Source organism: Aquarana catesbeiana, linkage group LG02, assembly GCF_042186555.1.
Source record: "Aquarana catesbeiana isolate 2022-GZ linkage group LG02, ASM4218655v1, whole genome shotgun sequence".
Taxonomy (NCBI): Eukaryota; Metazoa; Chordata; class Amphibia; order Anura; family Ranidae; genus Aquarana; species Aquarana catesbeiana.
The window spans coordinates 5,715,778-5,739,147 of NC_133325.1; the positions used below are offsets into that span (position 1 = coordinate 5,715,778).

The 23,370-nt window shown below is 42.9% G+C and overlaps 2 protein-coding genes across 3 annotated transcripts in view; one reads left to right on the plus strand and one right to left on the minus strand.

Moving 5' to 3' along the window:
- LOC141126606 (uncharacterized) overlaps nucleotides 1–23,370 on the plus strand; it is a 757,790-nt gene that overhangs the window by 239,766 nt on the left and 494,654 nt on the right.
- LOC141126583 (uncharacterized) overlaps nucleotides 18,600–23,370 on the minus strand; it is a 137,556-nt gene continuing 132,785 nt past the window's right edge. Inside the window, exon 6 of one of the 2 annotated variants that reach the window (XM_073612503.1) lies at nucleotides 18,600–22,164. In XM_073612503.1, coding sequence (XP_073468604.1) covers nucleotides 20,521–22,164 — 1,644 coding nt within the window. In that variant the 3' untranslated portion in view covers nucleotides 18,600–20,520. Of the gene's footprint in view, nucleotides 22,586–23,370 lie in introns of both variants that reach the window. The other variant, XM_073612502.1, reaches the window with a different exon arrangement.

Genomic DNA, 23,370 nt, shown 5'->3' on the forward strand with positions numbered 1-23,370 from the left:
AAACCAAAGGAAGATAGAAGATAGAAGAAAGAAGTTAGAAGAAAGAAGAAGCATTTTTAACATTTTTAACATTTTTGACAGTTTTTTTGTGAAATGGTAGGGGTACTCCTGTACCCCCTTACCATTTCACACAGGGGGGAGGGCCGGGATCTGGGGGTCCACTTGTTAAAGGGGGATTCCAGATTCCGATAAGCCCCCCGCCCGCAGACCCCCACAACCACTGGGCAAGGGTTGTGGGGATGAGGCCCTTGGGGACAAGGTGTTTTGGGGGGCTACCCCAAAGCACCCTCCCAATGTTGAGGGCATGTGGCCTGGTAAGTTCAGGAGGAGGGGGCGCTCTCTCGTCCCCCCCTCTTTTCCTGCGGCCTGCCAGGTTGCGTGCTTGGATAAGGGTCTGGTATGGATTTTTGGGGGGACCCCACGCCATTTTTTTTTAAATTTTGGTTCGGGGTTCCCCTGTGGGGAATTCCCATGCCATTTTTATCAATGAACTTTTATATGTATTGTTGAACCGGCAATTCATTAATAGCCACGATTAGTTTTAAATGACTTTTTTTCCTTTGAAATGTCATTTTGCTGTCAGACTGTTCTAAACACGGGAAACATGCGCCCCTTTACAGGCATACTATAGACACCCCCCAGGTATGAAATTTTAAGGAATATTACACTTTTATTGTTTCACTTTAAGCATTATTAAAATCACTGCTCCCGAAAAAACTGACGTTTTTAAAACTTTTTTTTTGCATTGATACATTTCCCCTGGGGCAGGACCCAGGTCCCCAAAATTTTTTATGACAATAACTTGCATATAAGCCTTTAAAATTAGCACTTTTGATTATTCATGTTCGTGTCCCATAGACTTTAATGGTGTTCGCGTGTTCGAGCAAATTTTTTGCCTGTTCGCAAGTTCTGGTGCGAACTGAACAGGGGGGTGTTCGGCTCATCCCTATTCAGAATCCAACACACCGACCTTTTTATTCATTACCAAAGGTGAATAAAGACACAGAGACCCCTCTGGGTTGACCAATAATATTGGGAATCTGATGTATCTCTGAGAGGGCTAGCAAGCTAGTTTATGATTATCTAAGACCATTTGTAACATCATTGCCGTCACATATACAGAATACAAGGGACCTATTAAGAATCTTAGAAGACATCAGTGTGCCAACCAATGCTTGGCTGGTCACAATAGATGTTGAGGTCCTATATTGCTCAGTACCCCACTCCAAGGTTATATCCACAATTGCTGAATTCTTCAGAGAGAGAGATCGGTCTACATGGTATTACAATGCATTTGTGCTGGAATTACTTGAATACATTCTCTCTCAAAATGGCTTTTTGTTTAACGGCTCCCACTATCTCCTGGTGCAGGAAGATGCGATGGGACTAAATGTGCTAACCTGTACCTGGGGGGTGGGAGCGTTCAGTCTTCTTTGGTGGAGATTTGTCTATGTACCTGTGCCACATTCTGTCATGACACAGGTACATAGATGATATTTTGTTAATTTGGATGGGCACACGAGGAGAGTTAGATGAGTTTATGGAGTGGATGGATTGTAATACATTCAATCTTAAATTCACGATGGAATGTGATCAATCTGGAGTCACCTTCTTGGATATTCAAATTTTCAAAAATACGGCGGGGTGTCTTATGGCAGATTTATATTGCAAGCCATCGGCTGCAAATACTATCCTCCACGCCTGTCTGGATGCACTTGCCAGCAAACAGAATAATTCCTCTGGAAGAAGTCTTGGGCACAAGCTAAAACTGATTCCCTTTCATGCTCCTAAAATTGGGCATTGGCTAATAGATATGCGCAAACTTTTGCTCGCACACAAGCCGGCGCCCATCCCTGTGCACGCCGGCGCTTGCTTGCACCTGTGACAGATGCTGGAGCCAAACCGACTATATAAACCCAGCCAGTGCTCAGAATCAATGCTGCCTTGTCTTCAGCCTCCTGTGTATCTGGTATCCTGTGAACCTGTATCCGAACCTGTATCCTGCTTCCAGTTATCAACCCGGCTTGTCTTGACCATTCCTTGAACTCCACCTGCATCGACTTCGGCTTGTCCAGTGACCATTCTTCTGTCTGCTCCTTTGGCACCAGTTCCACTGATGCCTACCTGTCTACCTGCTGAAGCCATGTGATGACTTCACCTGCCCAACAAGGACATCTGCCCTACTGCTGGCAAGACTTCCAGGCACTTGTGCAACTCTGCACTCCTGCACCTCCTGTCTGCACTATCAGGGCCCCCAAGTCAGAGGTGTAAGAAAGGCCTTCCTCATCCTTTCAAGCTCTGCTACCAGGTAAGTGATAACGCCTCTTGTGCCCATCCTACAACACTGAAAAACAGCATACCATGCGGTCAAACTAAAAAGAAATTGCAGTAAGGAGGAGGATTTCCATGCTTAAGCCAAAAAAACTACAGAATCGTCTCATTAAAAGAGGATGCAGCAAAAAATGCCTTAAGAATGTCTTAAATAGAACTAAACAGAGGTCCAGTGATTTGCATTTATATGCTCACCATAAACCTAAGGAAAAGGAGTTCACCTGCATTATTACTTGTTTTTTACAGAACCATACTAAAGTGACCAAAATTTGACAACGACACTGGCACCTATTGAACCCAATAGTAGTGAAGTATGTAGGGGATAGGCCTCAAGTAACCTATCGTCGGGCTAAATCATTACGTGATCACCTAATCCATAGCCATCTGAATGATAGGGCCTCTGATAGGGCCTCTCGTATCCCTTGGGGTAAACAGAATAGAGGGACATTTAGTCATGGAAAATGTAATTACTGTAGCTGGATCTAGAGAAGTAAAACAGTACATCTACCAGACATACAAGTGTGGACTCCTTGTAACTGTCAAACAATATGGGTTGTATACTACATGGAATGCTGGTGCAAGGCCTTCTATGTAGAAAAGACCCTTTCATAAGCATATACAGGACTATGAGCATGAAATAAAAAATAGCCTAATGACATCAGCCATATGCCTCTATCATAATTTCAATTTAGACTACATTAAGTTTTTTGCACTGGACCATGTAAGGGGATCACCGAGTTTTGCAACCCATCCTTTCACACAGGCAAAACCGGCCGTTCAACACAGCAAACCTGCCCTGCAACACAGACAAAACCGGACCATCAGCACACTGTAAAGTTGCCCCGCAACAGCGAGGCACAATGTGAGAACTATGGTCTCCCCCCGCTGTTTGTATAGGTTTCAATTGTGGCCATGAAATGATATCTCCCATCGAGGGATGCCTCCTACAATGTGCGCCTGCGCCCTGGTCATGCCACTCCAGCTGATCGGCAAATCAGCTGAAGTGCGGCTCTGTCCTGTGCATGCGTGGGCACTATTCGATGGGGGGGCACTTCGACAGAACAACGGCAGCACAAGGAGGAATTGTTTGGCATAATTTCACGCTATTTAAACAGGGTGGGATCTCTCTCATCCCCACAGGTGATTCACACAAGGACACTTGTCTAAGGAGGGGCTTTTTGGAGTGAGCAGACGTCTGCACAAGGGATACTCTGCAGGTAATGTGACATGATACTTATCTTCCCCCCTCCCTGTTTTTCTTGTGGAGGGGTCTATTGTGTTATTTACCGGCATTTGTGTCTAGGAATGATGGGACTTTTTTTTTATGTGTTTTGTCATTTTAGATTTACAGTATCTCATAAAAGTAAGTACACCACTCACATTTTTGTAACTATTTTATTATATCTTTTCATGTGACAACACTGAAGAAATGACACTTTGCTACAATGTAAAGTAGTGAGTGTACAGCTTGTATAACAGTGTACATTTGCTGTCCCTTCAAAATAACTCAACACACAGCCATTGATGTCTAAACCGCTGGCAACAAAAGTGAGTACACCCCTAAGTGAAAATGTCCAAATTGGGCCCAAAGTGTAAATATTTTGTGTGGCCACCATTATTTTCCAGCACTGCCTTAACCTTCTTGGGCATGGAGTTCACCAGAGCTTCACAGGTTGCCACTGGAGTCCTCTTCCACTCCCCCATGACGACATCACAGAGCTGGTGGATGTTAGAGACCTTGCGCTCCTCCACCTTCCATTTGAGGATGTCCCACAAATGATCAATAGGGTTTAGGTCTGAAGACATGCTTGTCCACTCCATCACCTTTACCCTCAGCTTCTTTAGCAAGGCAGTGGTCCTCTTGGAGGTGTGTTTGGGGTTGTTATCATGTTGGAATACTGCCCTGCGGCCCAGTCTCTGAAGGGAGGGGATCATGCTCTGCTTCAGTATGTCACAGTACATGTTGGCATTCATGGTTCCCTCAATGATCTGTAGCTCCCCAGTGCCGGCAGCACTCATGCAGCCCCAGACCATGACACTCCCACCACCATGGTTGACTGTAGGGAAGACATACTTGTCTTTGTACTCCTCAACTGGTGACCGCCACACATGCTTGACACCATCTGAACCAAATAAGTTTATCTTGGTCTCATCAGACCACAGGACATGGTTCCAGTAATCCATGTCCTTAGTCTGCTTGTCTTCAGCAAACGGTTTGTGGTCTTTCTTGTGCATCATCTTTAGAAGAGGCTTCCTTCTGGGACAACAGCCATGCAGACCAATTTGATGCAGTGTGCGGCGTATAGTCTGAGCACTGACAGGCTGACCCCCCCACCCCTTCAACCTCTGCAGCAATGCTGGCAGCACTCATACGTCTATTTCCCAAAGACAGCCTCTGGATATGACGCTGAGCATGTGCACACGAGCCATGCAAAGGCCTGTTCTGAGTGGAACCAGTTCTGTTCAACCGCTGCATGGTCTTGGTCACCGTGCTGCAGCTCCATTTCAGGGTCTTGGCAATCTTCTTATAGCCTAGGCCATCTTTATGTAGAGCAACAATTCTTTTTTCAGATCCTCAGAAAGTTCTTTGCCATGAGGTACAATGTTGAACTTCCAGTGACCAGTATGAGAGAGTGAGAGCGATAACACCAAATTTAACACACCTGCTCCCCATTCACACCTGAGACCTTGTAACACTAACGAGTCACATGACAATGGGGAGGGAAAATGGCTAATTGGACCCAATTTGGACATTTTCACTTAGGGCTGTACTGACTTTTGTGGCCAGTGGTTTAGACATTAATGGCTGTGTGTTGAGTTATTTTGAGGGGACAGCAAATTTACACTGTTATACAAGCTGTACACTCACTACTTTACATTGTAGCAAAGTGTCATTTCTTCAGTGTTGTCACATGAAAAGATAGAAGAAAATATTTACAAAAATGTGAGGGGTATACTTACTTTTGCGAGATATTGTATATACTTTTGATGCAGCTGCTTACCCTTTGCCCTCCATTGGAATTACATTCACACATACTACCTAGGCTGGTTATGTCCATATATGGTCCATGGCTGTATTGTCAGCCATGAAAAATGTGTGTTTTGTGTGCTGTGTATGAGATATGGCAATCTATATATATATCTGTGTCTCTTTTATTTGATAGTATTTGGAATATATTGTGAGTGGGGGTGGCACTTTCTTATTTGCTCCCCCTTATTTGGGGTGTTTGTTTGGTGGTCCCTTGGTGGATTTTCCTGGTCCATCCAGCCTGCGGTGTCTTGGTCCTTTTTTACTTTTTAACTGTAAGTTAACATGATGAATATACACACTAAATGCCAAAACAATTGCTATTGATAACAATGGTCTGTGGATATCTTATGTATGTATATATTTATTCCAGCAACCCATTATCACTGCACCTCTTCAAGCCCTTGAAGAAGCTGACAAAGACAAAATGCATCGCAATGAGCTACTCCCTCCTTGTGTGATATGTTTACATATATATGAAGTTATTTAATTTGCATTGTAATATACTGTTTACAGACACAGGGAGGGGTCTATAACTTCGGGGGTACCTCTGTTTTTTTTTATAATGTTTGATTGTGGAAGGTGTCATGGAGTCTTACTCTGAGCACACCCGGAACAGGCAGCTATGAAGGCGGTTACATTAGCATGTAGACTAGGCCACCAGAATTGTTGGGAAATGGCCCAAAAGAGTGGATTCTTCCCAGGGTGGCCAGCAGCCTTGGGAGAATAGTAAGTCTGGAGCGCGGCAGTACGGAGACTCTCTGGGACTAACCAGGGGCCACAAGGTTTCTCAGGTGTAGGGATGAGACCGATCGGGTGTTTGCCTGTTTGCCGAATAGCCAACAATTTGGGATGTTCGCGGCAAATTGGAAAGTCACGGAACACCCTTTAAAAGTCTATGGGAGAAATCAAAAGTGCTAATTTTAAAGGCTTATATGCAAGTTATTATCATAAAAAGTGTTTGGGGACCCGGGTCCTGCCCCAGGGGACATGGATCAATGCAAAAAAAGTTTTAAAAACGGCCCTTTTTGTCGGGAGCAGTGATTTTATTAATGCTTAAAGTCAAACAATAAAAGTGAAATATCCCTTTAAATTTCGTACCTGGGGGGTGTCTATAGTATGCCTGTAAACTGGCGCTTTTTCCCCATGTTTAGAACAGTCTGACAGCAAAATGACATTTCTAAAGGAAAAAAAGTAATTTAAAAGTAATAGCGGCTATAATGAATTGTCGGGTCTCGGCAATACAGATAAAAGTCATTGAAAAAAACGGCATGGGATCCCCCCAGTCCATTACCTGGCCCTTTGGGTCTGGTATGAATATTAAGGGGAACCCCCAACCAAAAGTTAAAAAAAAATTGCGTTGGGGTCCCACCAAATTCCATACCAGGCCCTTCAGGTCTGGTATGGATATTGCGGGGAACCAATTTTTTTTTTAAAAGGGTGTAGGGATCCCCCTCAAAATCCATACCAGACCCTTAAGGTCTGGTATGGATTATAAGGGGAACCCCGTGCCAACATTTAAAAAAGAGAAGAAGATGAATGGACTTCGTGGAACATTTTTATTTATTTTTTAATAAAGGACTTGTCCCAAAGTGTGTCTTGTGTTTTTTTTTTTTAATTTCAACACTTTTTTGTAAAATGGTATGGGTACAATGTACCGTTACCATTTCAAACAGGGGGGGCGGGATCTGGGGGTCCCTTGTTAAAGGGGGATTCCAGATTCCAATAAGCCTCCCGCCCGCAGACCCCCAAAACCACCGGCAAGGGTTGTGGGGATGAGGCCCTTGTCCCCATCAACATGGGGACAAGGTGCTTTGGGGGGCTACCCCAAAGCACCCTCCCCATGTTGAGGGCATGTGGCCTGGTATGGTTCAGGAGGGGGGGCTCTCTCGTACCCCCTCTTTTTATGCAGCCTGTCATGTTGCGTTCTCGAAAAAGGGTCTGGTATGGATTTTTGGGGGGACCCCAACGCCATTTTTTGAAATTTTGGCGTGAGGTTCCCCTTAAAATCCATACCAGACCTGAAGGGTCTGGTATGGATTTTGAGGGAGACCCCCTACACCATTTAAAAAAAAATTGGTTCCCCTTAATATCCATACCAGACCCAAAGGTCCTGGTAATGGACTGGGGGGATACCATGATGTTTTTTTCAATGACTTTTATCTGTATTGTCGAGACCCGGCAATTCATTATAGCCGCTATTACTTTTAAATTACTCTTTTTCCTTTAGAAATGTCATTTTGTGCAGGGACTGTTCTAAACAAGGGAAAAATGCGCCACTTTACAGGCATACTATAGAAACCCCCCAGGTACGAAATTTAAAGGAATATTTCACTTTTATTGTTTCACTTTAAGCATTAATAAAATCACTGCTCCCGAAAAAAATGGCCGTTTTAAAAACTTATTTTTGCATTGATACATGTCCCCCGGGGCAGGACCCGGCTCCCCAAACACTTTTTATGACAGTAACTTGCATATTAACCCTTAAAATTGGCACTTTTGATTTTTCACATTCGTGTCCCATTGACTTTAACGGTGTTCAAGCGTTCGAACAAATTTTTTGACTGTTCGCATGTTCTGCTGCGAACCGAACCAGGGGGGGTGTTCGGCTCATCTCTACTCAGGAGGACCATGGATCTGAGCGGCAAGAATTTTGTCACCCAAAGGAGAAGTGAGACTGGTGCGAACCGTAGCCAGAATACAATCAGGAGGAATCACAGGAACCGGAACCGACTCCATCTTGAAAGTGGAGGAAAATGGTTGCGACAAAGCGTCAGCCCTTACATTCTTACAAGTAGTACCGGGTAAGAATGAGACAATGTAATTGAAACTGGACAAGAAAAGAGCCCATTGCGCCCTTCTGGGAGAGAGGTGTTTAGCCTCAGACAAGAATGCAAGATTCTTATGGTCAGTAAGGATAAGAACCGGCACAGTGGTACCTTCACGGAGATGTCTCCATTCTTTCAGGGCTAAAATGATCGCCAACAGCTCTCTGTCACCAATCTCGTAATTGCACTCCGCAGGTGACAATTTCTTGGAAAAGTAGCCACAAGGATGCATAGCGCTCTCAGAGGTAGGACGTTGAGAAAGAAGAACGCCAACTCCAGTCTCAGAAGCATCAACCTCAAGGATAAAAGGTAACGTAGGATAAGGATGTACCAACTCAGGAGCAGAAACAAAGGCAGCCTTGAGACTCTCAAAGGCCTTAATGGATTCCGGAGACCAACTCTGTGGGTTTCCGTCCTTTCTGGTCATATCAGTCAGGGGCTTGACCAGAGATGAGACGTTACGAATAAACTTCCAATAATAGTTGGCAAAGTCAAGAAAATGCTGCAGAGGATGTAAACCCACGGGTTAGGGCCACTGTAGGACTGCTGAAAGTTTCTCTGGGTCCATTGAAAAACCAGCAGTGGAAATGACATAACCCAGGAATTTAACCTGTTCATGATGGAATTCGCACTTCTCCAATTTACAAAACAAATTGTTCTCTCTTTTCTGAAGCACACGACAGACATCTGTGTGGTGGCTCTCCAGGGACTTGGAAAATATGAGGATATCATCGAGATAAACCACCATAGATAACTGCAACAAATCTCGGAGGACATCGTTAATAAATTCCTGGAAAACTGTCGGGGCGTTACAAAGGCCAAAAGGCATTGCGGGAGACTCATAATGGCCTGTTCTGGTATTAAATGCAGTTTTTCACTTGTCGCCCTCCTAAATCCTCACAAGATTGTATGCCCCTCTCAAATCAAGCTTTGTGAAAACCGTTGCTACCTTGAGGCGGTCAAATAACTCCGTAATCAATGGAATCGGATAGGCATTCTTAATCGTGAAACGATTGAGACCCCTATAATCAATACAAGGTCTCAGTTCACCACTCCTCTTCTTCATAAAGAAGAAACCAGCATTAGTAGGAGATGAGGATTTGCGGATGAAACCTAAAGAAAATGCATCTGCAAAATACTCCTCCATGGCCCTATCCTCCAAGACCGACAAAGGGTAAACCCAGCCACAAGGGGGGCATGGCACCAGGTTTAAGGTCAATTGCGCAATCATATGACCGGTGTGGAGGCAAACTACCTGCTTGACCTTTGTCAAAGACATCCCTAAAATTGCGGAACTCCTCCGGCAGGGAGGAGAGTGAAGAGGTGCACAGGACCTTGGCTGCCTTCTGGAAGCACATGTCTTACTGTATTTTGAAACAAGGGAGGGTGGGGGAGTTGGGCAATTGCTGAGGCTGACCATACAAATTATTCCCACCCAAATGGTTAAGGTGGACTCTCGGTACTGATAAACAACAACATAGTTAATATATAAAATTAGTTATTTATTACATCTAAAAATAACATACAAAATTCAATGAAATAATCAATAAACAAATACACAGGGTTCCCCCAAGAGGTATCTGTTGATGAAGTATGTCTCAAAGATTGACATTTCCTCTACTAGTTTTGCGGTACATACACCACTTCCTCAGGAGGAATAATCTTTTAGACAAATAGTTGAATAAAGCAATTGAAAAACGCACACAGTTATGGTTCCAAAAAAAACCATAAAAAGAGCAAGTTGCTCACCTGACAGGTAAATGGTCAAGTGTGAAACTAGGCGGCTCAAAAAAGCCCCCCCCCCCACGGCGGACAAGGGGGATTATGCGGAAAATGGTTCTAGATAAAAGGGAATAATAATGATGGGAGGGCATATCATACATAGTCACTCCACAGTTGGTGAGAATGAGAAGGGAAAAGGAAGGAAAAAAGGGGATGGGGAGGAAGGGGGAGGAAAGGAGAGAAAGGGGGGAAGGGGAGGGGGAGGGTGGTGTCGTAAGGGAGGGGAGGGAGAAGAGGGAAGGGGGGTAAAGTGAGGGAAGAAGGGGAAAAGGGGAAGGAAAATGGTGGACAAGGGGTTAAGAAGAGTGAAATAGCAAATGGATGGATGAAGAGGAGTGAGGGAAGGAGAAATAAGGGGGGGGAAGGAGGGGAAAAGGCAAACCAGATGGATAATAAGGTGGGAAAGAGGGGGAGGGGGAATGAGGGGGAAGTGAAAAGGGTAAAAAATGAAGGGGGAGGGGAAAAAAGGGGGGTGTTGTAAGGGAGAGAGAAGGAGAAGAGGAAGGGGGTAAAGTGAGAGAAGGGGAAAAAGGGGAAGGAAAAGGGAGAACAAGGGGGAAAGAAGAGTGAAATGGGAAATGGATGGAGGAAGATGAGTGAGTGAAGGAGAAATAAGGGGGAGGGGGGAAAGGAAAGGAAGGGAAAAGGCAAACCGGATGGATAATAAGGTAGGAAAGAGGGGGTGGGAGGGGAAGGGAAGAAAGGGTAAAAAAGGGGGTTGGAACAGGGGGGAGGGGAAAGGAAGAGGGGGAAGAGAAAGGGTAAAAAAGGAAGGGGGGTGGGGGAAAAGGGGGTGTTGTAAGGGAGGGGAGGGAGAAGGAGAAGAAGAGGGAAGGGGGTAAAGTACGTGAAGAAGGGGAAAAAGGGGAAGGAAAAGGGAGGACAATGGGGAAAGAAGAGTAAAATGGGAAATGGATGGAGGAAGAGGAGTGAGTGATGGAGAAATAGGAGAAATAGGGGTGAAGGGGGAGGGGGGAAAAGGAAAGGAGGGGAAAAGGCAAACCAGATAGATAATAAGGTGGGAAAGAGGGGGTTGGAGGGGAAGGGAAGAAAGGGAAAGGGGAAAAAAAAGGGGGGTTGGAACAGGGGGAGGGGAAAGGAAGAGGGGGAAGAGAAAAGGGTAAAAAAAGAAGGGGGAGGGGGAAAAGGGAAGGGGGAAAAAAGGGAAAGGAAGGAGAGGGGAAGGGAGGATGGAAGAGCCAGGGGATAGAGATGTGGGGATGACTATGGAGTATGCCAGGGAGCAAAATAACTCACCTATAAGCCAGCAATACAGGTAAACAAAATATTTCAAAACTCCAGGGGAAAGTATTTAACAGGAACACAGGAGAGCGTCTCTAGAGATGTGACCAAGGCAAAGGCAGAGATCATCTGGGCTGGATGGCTTAAGTAGGCAGGACTGATGAACAGGATATCACCAACAGGTGAGTCACTGTGGAGAGAAAGGAGCTGTCAATTAGCTGACAGCTGAGCGGACAGCTTTGAGAAGGAAGCACTGAGCCCAGCGCTGACACCTTATAAGAAAGGTAGCAGTCCTAGACCCCAATGGAGTCTGTCGCTTACCACCTACAATTGGGATACAACCCATTGGAATCAATTCCCCCTATACCTGCTGTGACGGGAGTCACTTTGGGTGGGGGGGCTTGTGGAACCCAGCTTACCTTGGAGAGCTTTGGAAACTCCTTGTCCAGCTCCCCTGAACCCTACTATGTATAAATTACCCTGTGTCCATTAGTGGCACAGGGTGACCAAGAACCCCAGTCTGATCTGTGCTAGTTGGACTCACTGTACAGCCACACTGAAATGTTGTATATATGTATATATTGTGTGTTGTCTCATGCTGTTGGGCTCTTTGCCGAGATTGTTTGGGGTGTGTTTGTATTCCATTGTTCTATTGTGTCTGTTTGACATACACCAGTTGAGTAACATGCCGCTAGGCAGCTTAGAGTGGCACCAGTCTGCCGCTGGTTGCTGCTGTAGGAACTAGCAATTTCTAAAGCAGGGTGGCCATGGAGTGAGCCAATGCAGCTTACTTTGTTTCAGCTGCAGGGGGAAGGTGGAGTTATACCATCTAAGGCCAGATGCTGGTTTTGGCCCCACACCAGTCGTAGCTCAGGCATGTGGAAGAGCTGTGCTGTGTGTAGCCTGCAAGACTGCTCAGTGCTCACTGTGCTCAGATTTGGAAACAAGTTGTTAGACAGCACAATGGTAAATTGATTGACAATGTTGCTGGATGTGGACCTGTGCTGTGACTGTCTCTTTGTTGGATTGGGCTCTCTTGTTTTCTTGTTTTGGAGTTTTTACATTTTTTTAGACCTGCTAAGGGAAGATAGATTGGAGAACATTGAAAGGGTAGTGCAGTTAGTGTTATTGTAGGGTTCTGCTCAAAAGAGTCTACCTTGTTGTGGTGACAGGCTTCATATTTTTTGGCAAAAATATAAATCATTACTGTTAAATCTTGAAAGCACTGATGACTTGGAATACACTTTTCATGTTCATATACTGTATTAGGTTGTAAAAATGGGTGCACTGAAGGACTCGGTGGGATGGCTACTGGGCAGATTTAGTGTCCACCAGTGGGCGGGCCCTGGGGAAGGTTGATGGTCAAGCCCACAGTCCCAGGTCTAAAGCTTTTGTAAGGGGCCCCAAAATTTATGATGGCTGCCCTGACCCTAGCACCAAAATAATCCCATGCAGTTGTTTATTGCCTGTCCTATGAACAATCCTCCTTCCTTCTGAGCCTGAGAGCTGCCGGTGGGGGTGTCTCACTTTCAGCTCTCATTCACTCCACGAGCCAAATCAAGGCTACAATGATTGGAGGAGCTACTTCCCCTGTCGAAGCTCTCTCATGAACCAGAACGCTTATGTGTCCTCATTTAGGAGACAGCGTGTGAGGTCAAGAATGGGGGAGGGATGGAGCAGGGCTGAGAGAACAAACACCAACAATGGAATGAGGAAGTACCTGTCTGTAGACACATTTGGCTGCAGTGAGCAGATGTTGTCAGTGGAAGAGAGGAGGAGTGCTGAATGTCTGGCTGGAAAATTGTTTCCAATCAGGCATTCAGCAATCTGAGAAATGGTTAATATAAAAGTTTATTATATTGTTTAATTAAATAAAGGGGAGTTTTTTTTATTTTTGACAGGAGTCCCACTTTAAAGCCTGAGGATACTCCTTGGAGTTTGGTCCCCTCTATGCATCTAGGCAGCTTGAAAGTTTCACACATGTGGTATCACCATAATCAATGGGGAGTAGAAGAAGAATGTGTTTTGGGGTGTAATTGTTTATGCTGTGTGTGAGAAAGAATTGTTGAAATGACAACCTTGTGAAATCAAATAAAATTTTATTTAGTTTCTTCATTTTACATAAACTTATGGCACAAAATTACAACTTCAAAATATCCACAATGCTTCTTACTAAATACTAGACATGTGCAGAATGGAAAAAATAATTTTGTTTAATTTTGCATAGAGTCATTATGTTACTAATTTTGTTTTCAGATGGAATTTGTTTAGTTTGGTTTCAGAATTTGTTTACATGAAATTTAATTTTGTTTTCATTAAAATTAACTTTATTAATTTTCTAACGAATTCCAACTTTTTAGAACGATTAGAAATCGGATTGGTCGAAAAACGATTGACTTATTCAAATTCTGTGTGAAGAAATAGCTGGTTGTTAAACAGTGGGCCGGGAAGCTGGCTGCCCACGTCCTTAACCATGATGCTAAATAGGAGGAAAAATGGACTTTATAGGCACGTATATAAAAGAATAAAATTTTACTAACTCACATATGTACACGTATGTACATGAACTCAGTACAAACATATGGTGCTTAAAGCACCATATGTTTTTGGTGAGTCCATGTACATATCTGTATTACCATGTTAAAGGTGTATTGTATTTTAATTCTGGATATATATCTCTCTAGATAGAATTAACAAAGCTCCTGAAGAAATGACAACAGGTCACTAAAAATGTGAGCACTTCTTTTTAATCTATATGGACTGTGGGACTCACCAAGAGGCATGCTACATCACAGTGTGGGCATTTTCTCCATATTGCCACACAGGAAGTATCATTGTAGTGTTACCCCTGGGATTGCACACAGTGTCCCGTATTGCTTTAATATAATTTATTTTTGTTGTATATGTATGTACTTTATGTGAATTATTAAAATTTATACTTTTTTATACGTGTCTATAAAGTCCATTTTTCCTCTATTTAGCATCTACAGTTTACTAAGGATGTGGCACAGGTGTATTAAGGTGTTTGATTGCCAGCTTAGGGCTATGCAATCAATTTAGTCTCTTAACAACCATGAGTTATCATTTGTCAGTGGAATTGCCCGGCAATAGAAAAATGTAAAAAAGAAGTAATTGGGCCCCCCCAAAGTCCATACCAGACCCGGCAGGTCAGGAAAGGGGAGAGGACCAGCAAGCACCCCCCTCCCAAACCATACCAGGCCACATACCCTCAACATAGGGTGGTGGGTGCTTTGGGTCGGGGGGGCTCTGCTCTGGTATAGATTTTGGGGGGACCTTACGCCATTTTTTAAACATTTTTATATTGCCAGGCAATGCCGGCATTATTTTCTTTACATTCATCTGTCAGTGGGGAAACCCGCTGACATATGAGGACTCATGGTTGGTAAGAACACCGGCGGCTGGCTTCCCAGCCCACTGCTTAACAATCAGCTATTTCTTCACACAGAATTCAAATCAGTCAATTGTTTTTCAACCGAACCCAATCCTTATTGTCCTGAAAAGTTGGAATTCATTAGAAAATGAATAAACAAAAAAAATTGTATTGGATTTCAATGACATTCGTTACTAGTCGTTATTATTTCATTTGCAGATTCAGAATAACCAAAATTTTGTCCAAATTTGTATTCGGGACAAAAACGAATTTTACGTGTCTACTAAATATCTTGGACTGCCTATTTTCAAAAAAGAGGTCATTGGGAGTATTTGTACTATCCCGGCATTTTAGGGCCTCAAGAAATGAGATAGGCAGTCAGTACATCAGGATTGGTCAATTATCAAATAAATATACTATAGTCTATAACTTTCACACAGACTAAACGATATACACAGATTTTTTTTAAACAAAGCAATGTAGCAGAATACATTTTGGCCTAAATCTATGAAGAAATTATTTACAAAGCTTAAAAGCAAAAATTAAAAGGACACAGGCTCTTTTTTTTCCAAAATTATTATATAGTAAAAAGTAAAACACTCAGTGGTGATTAAATACCACCAAAAAGGTGTTTCTATGTGTCTCAAAAAAATGATATCAAATCCATTTGAGTAGAGTGTTGCATGATTGAGTAAATGTGTCTGTACTGAAAACCGGAAAATGGCCGGGACAGGAAGGGGGTTTACCATGCAGGTCTTCAAGTGGTTAACAAAGTGACAAGAAAAAGTAAACCCCAACTTCAGCTAACACGTCTAAATCAGTTACAGAAACAGTTTGTTTTGGAAAAAAGGGGTTTAAACCATATGAATAAAATCTGACAGTTGTTATTCGGTGGGTCCCGACCCCTCCAACTGCCATCATTGATTGACAGCTTGTGAAAAATGTTACAACAGAGACTCAGAAAAATAAAAAAACTGTTAACCACTTGAGCCCCCATTGTTCATTTAAATTGGCACTGGGATAGCGGCCATTTGTCCCAGTGTGGTTTTAAAACATCACCTGGTCTCAGCAGCTCCTGCAGGTGATGGTGGGTCTGTGACAGTTGGCATCCAGCCTTTGCCCAGAAGCTGAAATGATTAAGTAAAAGGGTGGGAACATATCCGTTCTAGCTCTGTCCTCCCTCTCCCTGCAGCAATAGATTGTTTAATACCTAACCACTTGCTTACTGGGCACTTTTACCCCCTTCCTGCCCAGGCCAATTTTCAGCTTTCAGCGCTGTCACACTTTGAATGACAATTGTGCGGTCATGTAACACTGTACTCATATGACATTTTTATATTTTATTTCCCACAGAAATAGAGCTTTCTTTTGGTGGTATTTAATCACCACTGGGGTTTTTATTTTTTGCTAAACAAAAAAGACCAAAAATTTTGAAAATAAAAACAATTTTTCATAATTTGTTATAAAATTTTGCAAACAAGTAATTTTTTTCCTTCATTGATGTGCGCTGATAGGCTGCACTGATGGGTACTTATAGGTGGCATTGATGGGCACTGGTAGGTGAGACTGATGAGGCACTGACTGGCAGCACTGATGGGCACTGGTGGGCACTAATTAGCAGCACTTTTGGCAAATGTTGGGACCAATGTCCCTTTAACAGAAGCAAATTATCTGCTTTATGCTTTTCTCCTAATGCTAGCAGCAACCAACTTCTGTTTACATCTTTTGATCAGCTCTCATTGGCACACAGCTAATCATGTGGTAAAGGACCCTTTACTGTGATTGGCCCTTTACCCTGATCTCTGTTCAGCTGAGTCCAAAGGACTCAGCAATCACAGACCGCACTTTCCGCACTGCAGGGGGGTTGTGGGCTGTGTGAGCATGGGCATGGGAGGACGTCCATGACTGGGTGGGAACAGGTTAAACAGCCCTCGTTGGATCTCACCAATCTTAACAAACTATGCCACACCATGCTCCCTTTTAACACCAAACTCCTTAAAGTCTGGTCTAGAACCAGCCAAGCAACCATTACACTAAGAATAACCTTCTTGATCTCCTTCAGTATGGATTTTGCCCTCAACAATCCACAGAAACTGCTCACCTAAAACTCGCACATGATTTACTAATGTCTAAAACCAATGGACACTATTGTGTACTCCCACTCTTGGACCTCTCTGCTGCCTTTTACAAAGTTGACAACCTCCTCTTCTTCAAAAAACTCCATTTCATTGGCCTTCATGACTGTACTCTTCACTGGTTCTCATTCAACCTATCCCACCACACCTTCAGAGTCTTACAGTTCTACTTCCTCCTCTTGTCTTCCCTTTCTCTATTGGGGTCCCCCAAGGTTCTGTTCTTGGCCCTATCCTACTCTCCATCTACACCACCTCCCTGGGTTAAATGATAGCCTCCCATGGCTTCCAATACCATTTCTATGCTGATGACACCTAAATCTCTCTACATCTCAGCTCACTCCATCAGTCTCATCACGTATCACTAATTTACAGACATATCAGCCTGGATGTCACAACACTTCTTCAAACTCAATCTATCCAAAATTGAGCTCATAATATTTCCTCCCACATGTGCCTTTTCCCCTGACTTTTTTGTCAAGATCGATGGCACAGCCATCAACCCATCCCCCATGCCAGGGTGCTAGGTGTAATCCTGGACTATGAACTATCCTTTCAGCCCCACATCCAATTATTGTCCAAAGCTTGCCACTTTAACCTCCGCAACATTTCCAAAATACGTCCCTTCCTAACTGACACCACAATGCTCCCAATTCACTCCCTGGTTATCTCTCTCCTTGATTACTGCAACTCCCTCCTCATTGGATTACCTTTACATAGGCTATCCCCCTTCAGTCCATTCTGAATGTTGCTGCCAAACTCATCCACCTTACAAACTGCTCAGCATCTGCTACCCATCTCTTCCAATCCCTCCATTGTCTGCCGCTCTCCCAACAAATTAAATTCAAAATACAAACAATAAAACTTACAAAGCCACCCAGAACTCTGCCCCCAGCTACAGCACTAACCTACTCTCAAAATACCAAATAGCTGTCTTCATTCCTCCCAAGACCTCTTGCTCTCTAGCTCCCTCATCACCTTCTCCCCTGTTTGCCTCCAGAACTTCTCCGATCCTATGGAACTCCTTACCTCAATCTGTCCAACTATCTCCTAATCCGTCCACTTTTCCCTGAAAACACTTCTTTGGAGAAGCCTATCCTGCCTCCACCACCCCACCTCTGGGGTGCCCAAAATACTTCTTGTATTGTAAATGTACTGTCTGCCCTCATGTTGTAAAGTGTAAACTGTTGGTGCTCTATACATTCTGTATTTTAACGATAAAAAGAAGAAATATTTTCATTTTAAAAAGAGAGGCATTAACATAAATTTTAATGTTACACTAACAATTTCCATAAACATTGTGTGCATTGCGTTGTAGTGTAGAAAGGGGAATAAAGCTCTGCAAAAGTAAAATGCAGACATTTACCTTGAGCTTTACCTTTTCCCTTCATTACATAAACATTGCACCAATGTGACATTATTTTACTCAGCAGACGTTGTTTATATTTTGGAGTAAAAATATGGGGGGGTGCACAAATGAAATAAATGCTGCATTGGGATAAATTACCGTATTTATCAGCGTATAACACGCACTTTTTTCCCCTTAAAATCAGGGGAAAATCGCGGGTGCATGTTATACGCCGATCCCCTGCAATCCTGAGCTGTCAGATCTTCAAAATCGCCGACCGCGATTTGAAAATGGCACCGCCGGCTCCGAAATACACAGAGCCGGTCCTCGGCTCTTCTCGGCCACTTTCGGCTTCACTCGAGCACCGCCCGAACCTAGCGGAGTGCACTCCGCTAGGTTCGGATAGCTCCGCTCACAGTCACGCCCATCCCGGGCGGGACTACGAGTGGAGCCGAAAGTGAACGAGAGCCGCCGAGAAGAACCGGGGACCGGCTCTGTGTATTTCGGTGCCGGCGGCACCATTTTCAAATCGCAGTCGGCGATTTTGAAGCCCAGGATGGCAGGGGATCACAGGATCGAAGGCTGCACTGGGGCAAGGCTGCACTGGGGAAGGCTGCACTGACAAGGCTGCACTGGGGAAGGCTGCACTGGGGAAGGCTGCACTGACAAGGCTGCACTGACAAGGCTGCACTGACATGGCTGCACTGACATGGCTGCACTGGGGCAAGGCTGCACTGAGAAGGCTGCAATGATGGGCATTTAAATGTAAGTTTTTTTCCCTTCAACTTCCCTCCTAAAAGTTTTTTTTTTCCTTAAAATTCCCTCCTAAACTTGGGGTGCGTGTTATACGCCGGTGCGTGTTATACACCGATAAATACGGTACATAAAAATGCTTATTTTTTTACTATTTATTCTTCAAAAAAACAAGGGAACAACAATATACGAATCCAAAATTCCCTACAAAATTAAAGCCATCTGTCCCAAAAAATTGATGCATAAAATATTTGAGTAAACTACAAACATTAAAAGGTGCAGTATGAAGAACAGGATCAACGCTAAAAACAAAAATAAAAAGCTCTGGGACTAAAAAGGGCTCAGGGAGAGAAAGGCCCAGGGACTAAAGTGGTTAATGACAGATTGTACAATTTATGTAATTATTGATTTTGCCCATAGTTATACTTCAGGTACAAAATTTTTACATTTCCAGGGTCAAAAAGTGTTCTTCACAAACAAAGTTTACTCAATAAAGTGACCTGTCCATGCAGAGTCAATAAAGAGAACCCCAATCAGAGGACTTTCCATCCCCCACTTTGTAGTTCAGATCTTTTGCAGGTGTACTGTGTGATTGTTCTATGGAGATGAGTAATAGCTGAACAGAGAAACAAGATAATAACATCCAATCTTCAAATAATGGAATCCCTTAGACATGTGGCAGAACTGGATGAAACACAAGTGGCCAGCTGGGATCAAGTGGTACTGTTGAACATATCCCATAAAGCAGCAGTAACTCACTGTTGGAAGGCCTATGCCAGATTAGCTAGTTGCTTTATCACCAAGCAGAGACTTCTCCAAGGCTGGTGTCCCAACCACAAACTTTCATGCAAAGCTGTCATCCATGAGAGAAGGAAGAATGTGAACAAGGGGTATGGATCATGGGAGGGCAGGTGGAACGTGTAATGGGAGGTGTGGACAAGACAGGCTTAACTGAAGTCCTCAAAATTCACTGATATAGCAATAGTCATCAGAACGTGGAATGGACTCTCACATATTGGCTTCAGAGACTTGGCAAGATGCCACTTGAACGTGTAATGGGAGGTGTGGACAAGACAGGCTTAACTGAAGTCCTCAAAATTCACTGATATAGCAATAGTCATCAGAACCTGGAATGGACTCTCACATATTGGCTTCAGAGACTTGGCAAGATGCCACTTGACCACTACCCAGTTATGGCACTGAGGCAGTGTTGTAAATGTATTAAGTCAGGAGCAGGCAAAGAAGAAAACACTTGGGAACATAGCTCAGTTAGTGAATCATGGATATGCATTACATTTTCAGTCAAAGCTACAAAAAAGATGAGAATTGTGATTAAACATAGTTTAGTCATTGATGATTATATATAAAAACTGTCAAAAGGTAAAATAGTAAAGGACTTTCTAAGTGTGTGCCCGATGGACATAAACAACACATCTGTCCATTACATTTCTGTTTGCTCAGACAGTTTTTCAAAGTAGCATAGAATACCTTTTTACTTTTTTTATACTAGCTTGTGAGATGACATGAGATGTGAAACTAATGAAATACCTGCAACTCTTTCATTATGGTTTAGCTGTTGCCCCTTTAACATCCCCCTTCTTTAAAAGTTTCCTCCCTGCGGCTGAAGCGTGTGAATCCTCTGGGGATTGATTAGCTTGGCATTAACTGTAAAAGCTTTGTCACATTCAGAGAGTCTCTCTAATGTGAACCCTCTGGTGTGCGATAAGATTGGACTTCTGTCTAAAAGCTTTGTCACATTCATAACACTGATATGGCTTCTCTAGAGTGTGAATCTTCTGGTGTTTGATAAGGTTTGCCCTATGTGCAACCTTTTTTCCACATTCAGGACATTGATGTGGCTTCTCTCCAGTGTGAATCCTCCCATGTATGATAAGCTCTTGCGTGCTTTTAAAAGCTTTGTCACATTCAGAACACTGATATGGCTTCTCTCCGGTGTGAATCCTTTGGTGTCTGATAAGGCTATCCCTATTTGTAAAAGCTTTATTACATTCTGAACATTGATATGGCTTCTCTCCAGAGTGAACCCTCTCATGTTTGTTAAGCTCCAGCTTGCTTTTAAAAGCTTTGTCACATTCAGAACACTGATAAGGCTTCTCTCCAGTGTGAATCCTCTGGTGTCTGATAAGGTTTTCCCTACTTGTAAAAGCTTTATCACATTCTGAACATTGATATGGCTTCTCTCCAGTGTGAATCCTCTCATGTATGATAAGCTCCTGCTTGGTTTTAAAAGCTTTGTCACATTCAGAACACTTATATGGCTTTTCTCCAGTGTGGGTCTTCTTGTGTCTAACAAGGTTTGAATAAAATGAAAAAGCTTTGTCACATTCTGAGCACTGATATGACTTCCCTCTAGTGTGAATCCTCTGGTGTGTAATAAGGTATGCCCTACGTGCAAATTTTTTTCCACATTCAGGACATTGATGTGGCTTCTCTTCAGTGTGAATTGTCTCGTGCATGTTAAGCTTCGCTTTTCTTTTGAAAGCTTTGTCACATTTGGAGCACTCATATGGCCTCTCTCCAGTGTGAATCCTCTTGTGTATGATAAGATCTGACTTCCCTTGAAAAGCTTTGTCACATTCAGAACACTGATATGACTTCTCTCCGGTGTGAATCTTGTGGTGTATGATAAGATATGTCTTATTTGCAAACATTTTTCCACATTCAGGACATTGATGTAGCTTTTCTCCAGTATGGACCCTTTTGTGTTTCATAAGGTGGTCCGGCCGTGTAAAAGCTTTATCACATTTAGAACACTGATATGGCTTTTCTCCAGTGTGAATCCTCTGGTGTTTGATAAGACTTTGCTTCGCTGTAAGAGCTTTGCCACATTCATTACACTGATATGGCCTCTCTCCAGTGTGAACCCTCTGGTGTCTGATGAGGTTTTCCTTATGTGTAAAACTTTTTCCACATTCAGAACATTGATATGGCTTCTCTCCAGTATGAACCCTCTGGTGTTTGGTAAGCTCTGATTTCCCTTTAAAAGCTTTGTCACATTCAGAACACTGATATGGCCTCTCTCCAGTGTGAATCCTTGTATGTTTGGTAAGCTGTGACTTCAATATAAAAGCTTTACAACAATCAGAACATTGATATGGCTTCTCTCCAGTGTGAATCCTCTGGTGTCTGATAAGCTCTGACTTCTGTGTAAAAGCTTTGTCACATTCAGAACACTGATATGGCTTCTCTCCAGTGTGAATCCTTGTATGCGTTGTAAGATGTGACTTCGATATAAAAGCTTTACAACAATCAGAACATTGATATGGCTTCTCTCCGGTGTGAATCCTCTGGTGTCTGATAAGCTCTGACTTCCATGTAAAAGCTTTGTCACATTCAGAACACTGCAAAGGTCTCTCTCCAGTGTGAGCTTTCTGGTGTGCGATACGTTTTGCCTCCATTGTAAAACCTTTGTCACATTCCAAACAAAAAAATAGCTACTAAAAAAGACTCTTTATGTATACATGGGTTGGACTTTACTGTAAAGCCATTGTCTCTTCCAGAACACTGAAATGACTTCTCTCCTGTTGTCCTCTGAGGCTGGGGCAGTGTTAAAGAGTTACCAAAGCAGTTGTAACACTTTGAAATCAGATATGTCTTGAGTCCTGTGTGAATTCTTCAGTGAACTGCAATTAAGACTTTCAGTCACATAAGACACCCATATGGCTCATTTCTCATGTGACTTAGTTGTATGAAGATCAACACGACTGAAAACTTGGTTCATCAATCAACCTGTACAGAAAATATGAAAGTCAGAATTCTATATACAGAGCTAAATAAATAATATTGATTTCTATATTTCCAGTCATCAATAAATATATAATATATAGAAGAATATGTACAATATTATACATGTATAAATATTTAGATTTTATTTTACTGAGGACGCAATATTATTTCATTGGCTGGTAAAATTGACAGTCTATCACAATATTTTGTAAGAGAATCTGATACTTTTTTATAATTCAGAGCATTGTACTGCCTAGCAATGGGTGAAAGTGCTTGGGTTCGATTTGTAGGTACATTCAGCAAGTGCATCTAATAATTCAAACATTGTAGATGTAAAATTAGAATTTGTAGTGTGAAGGATGAGATTTTTGAAGCACAACTATTATATAAAATATATTTATTTCATTGTAAACAAATTTAATAAAAAACATGCCGATATGCCATATATTTCGTAAAAAAGATCGATACAATCTTATCTATTGGTTTCACCATAACATTCTATTCTGATAGTAGCATAGACATGTGCTGGTCTTATGTGGACTGATGCATTTCATGGAATAAATCCACTTCCTCAGGAGCAGTCAGTCTATAAAAGTACCAAAATGATCTTGAAAAAGAGTATACCTATACTGTACATATTTTATAATCATGAAGCACCTATATGACCTAAAAGACACAAGCACACAGTGTGTTCCAAAGTTAGGGAAGTGTGAGGGAATAAACCCGCAGAGTGGGTCCCACCAGGGGGACCAAAAACAAAGGGAAACCATCCCATGGCTCTAGAAATT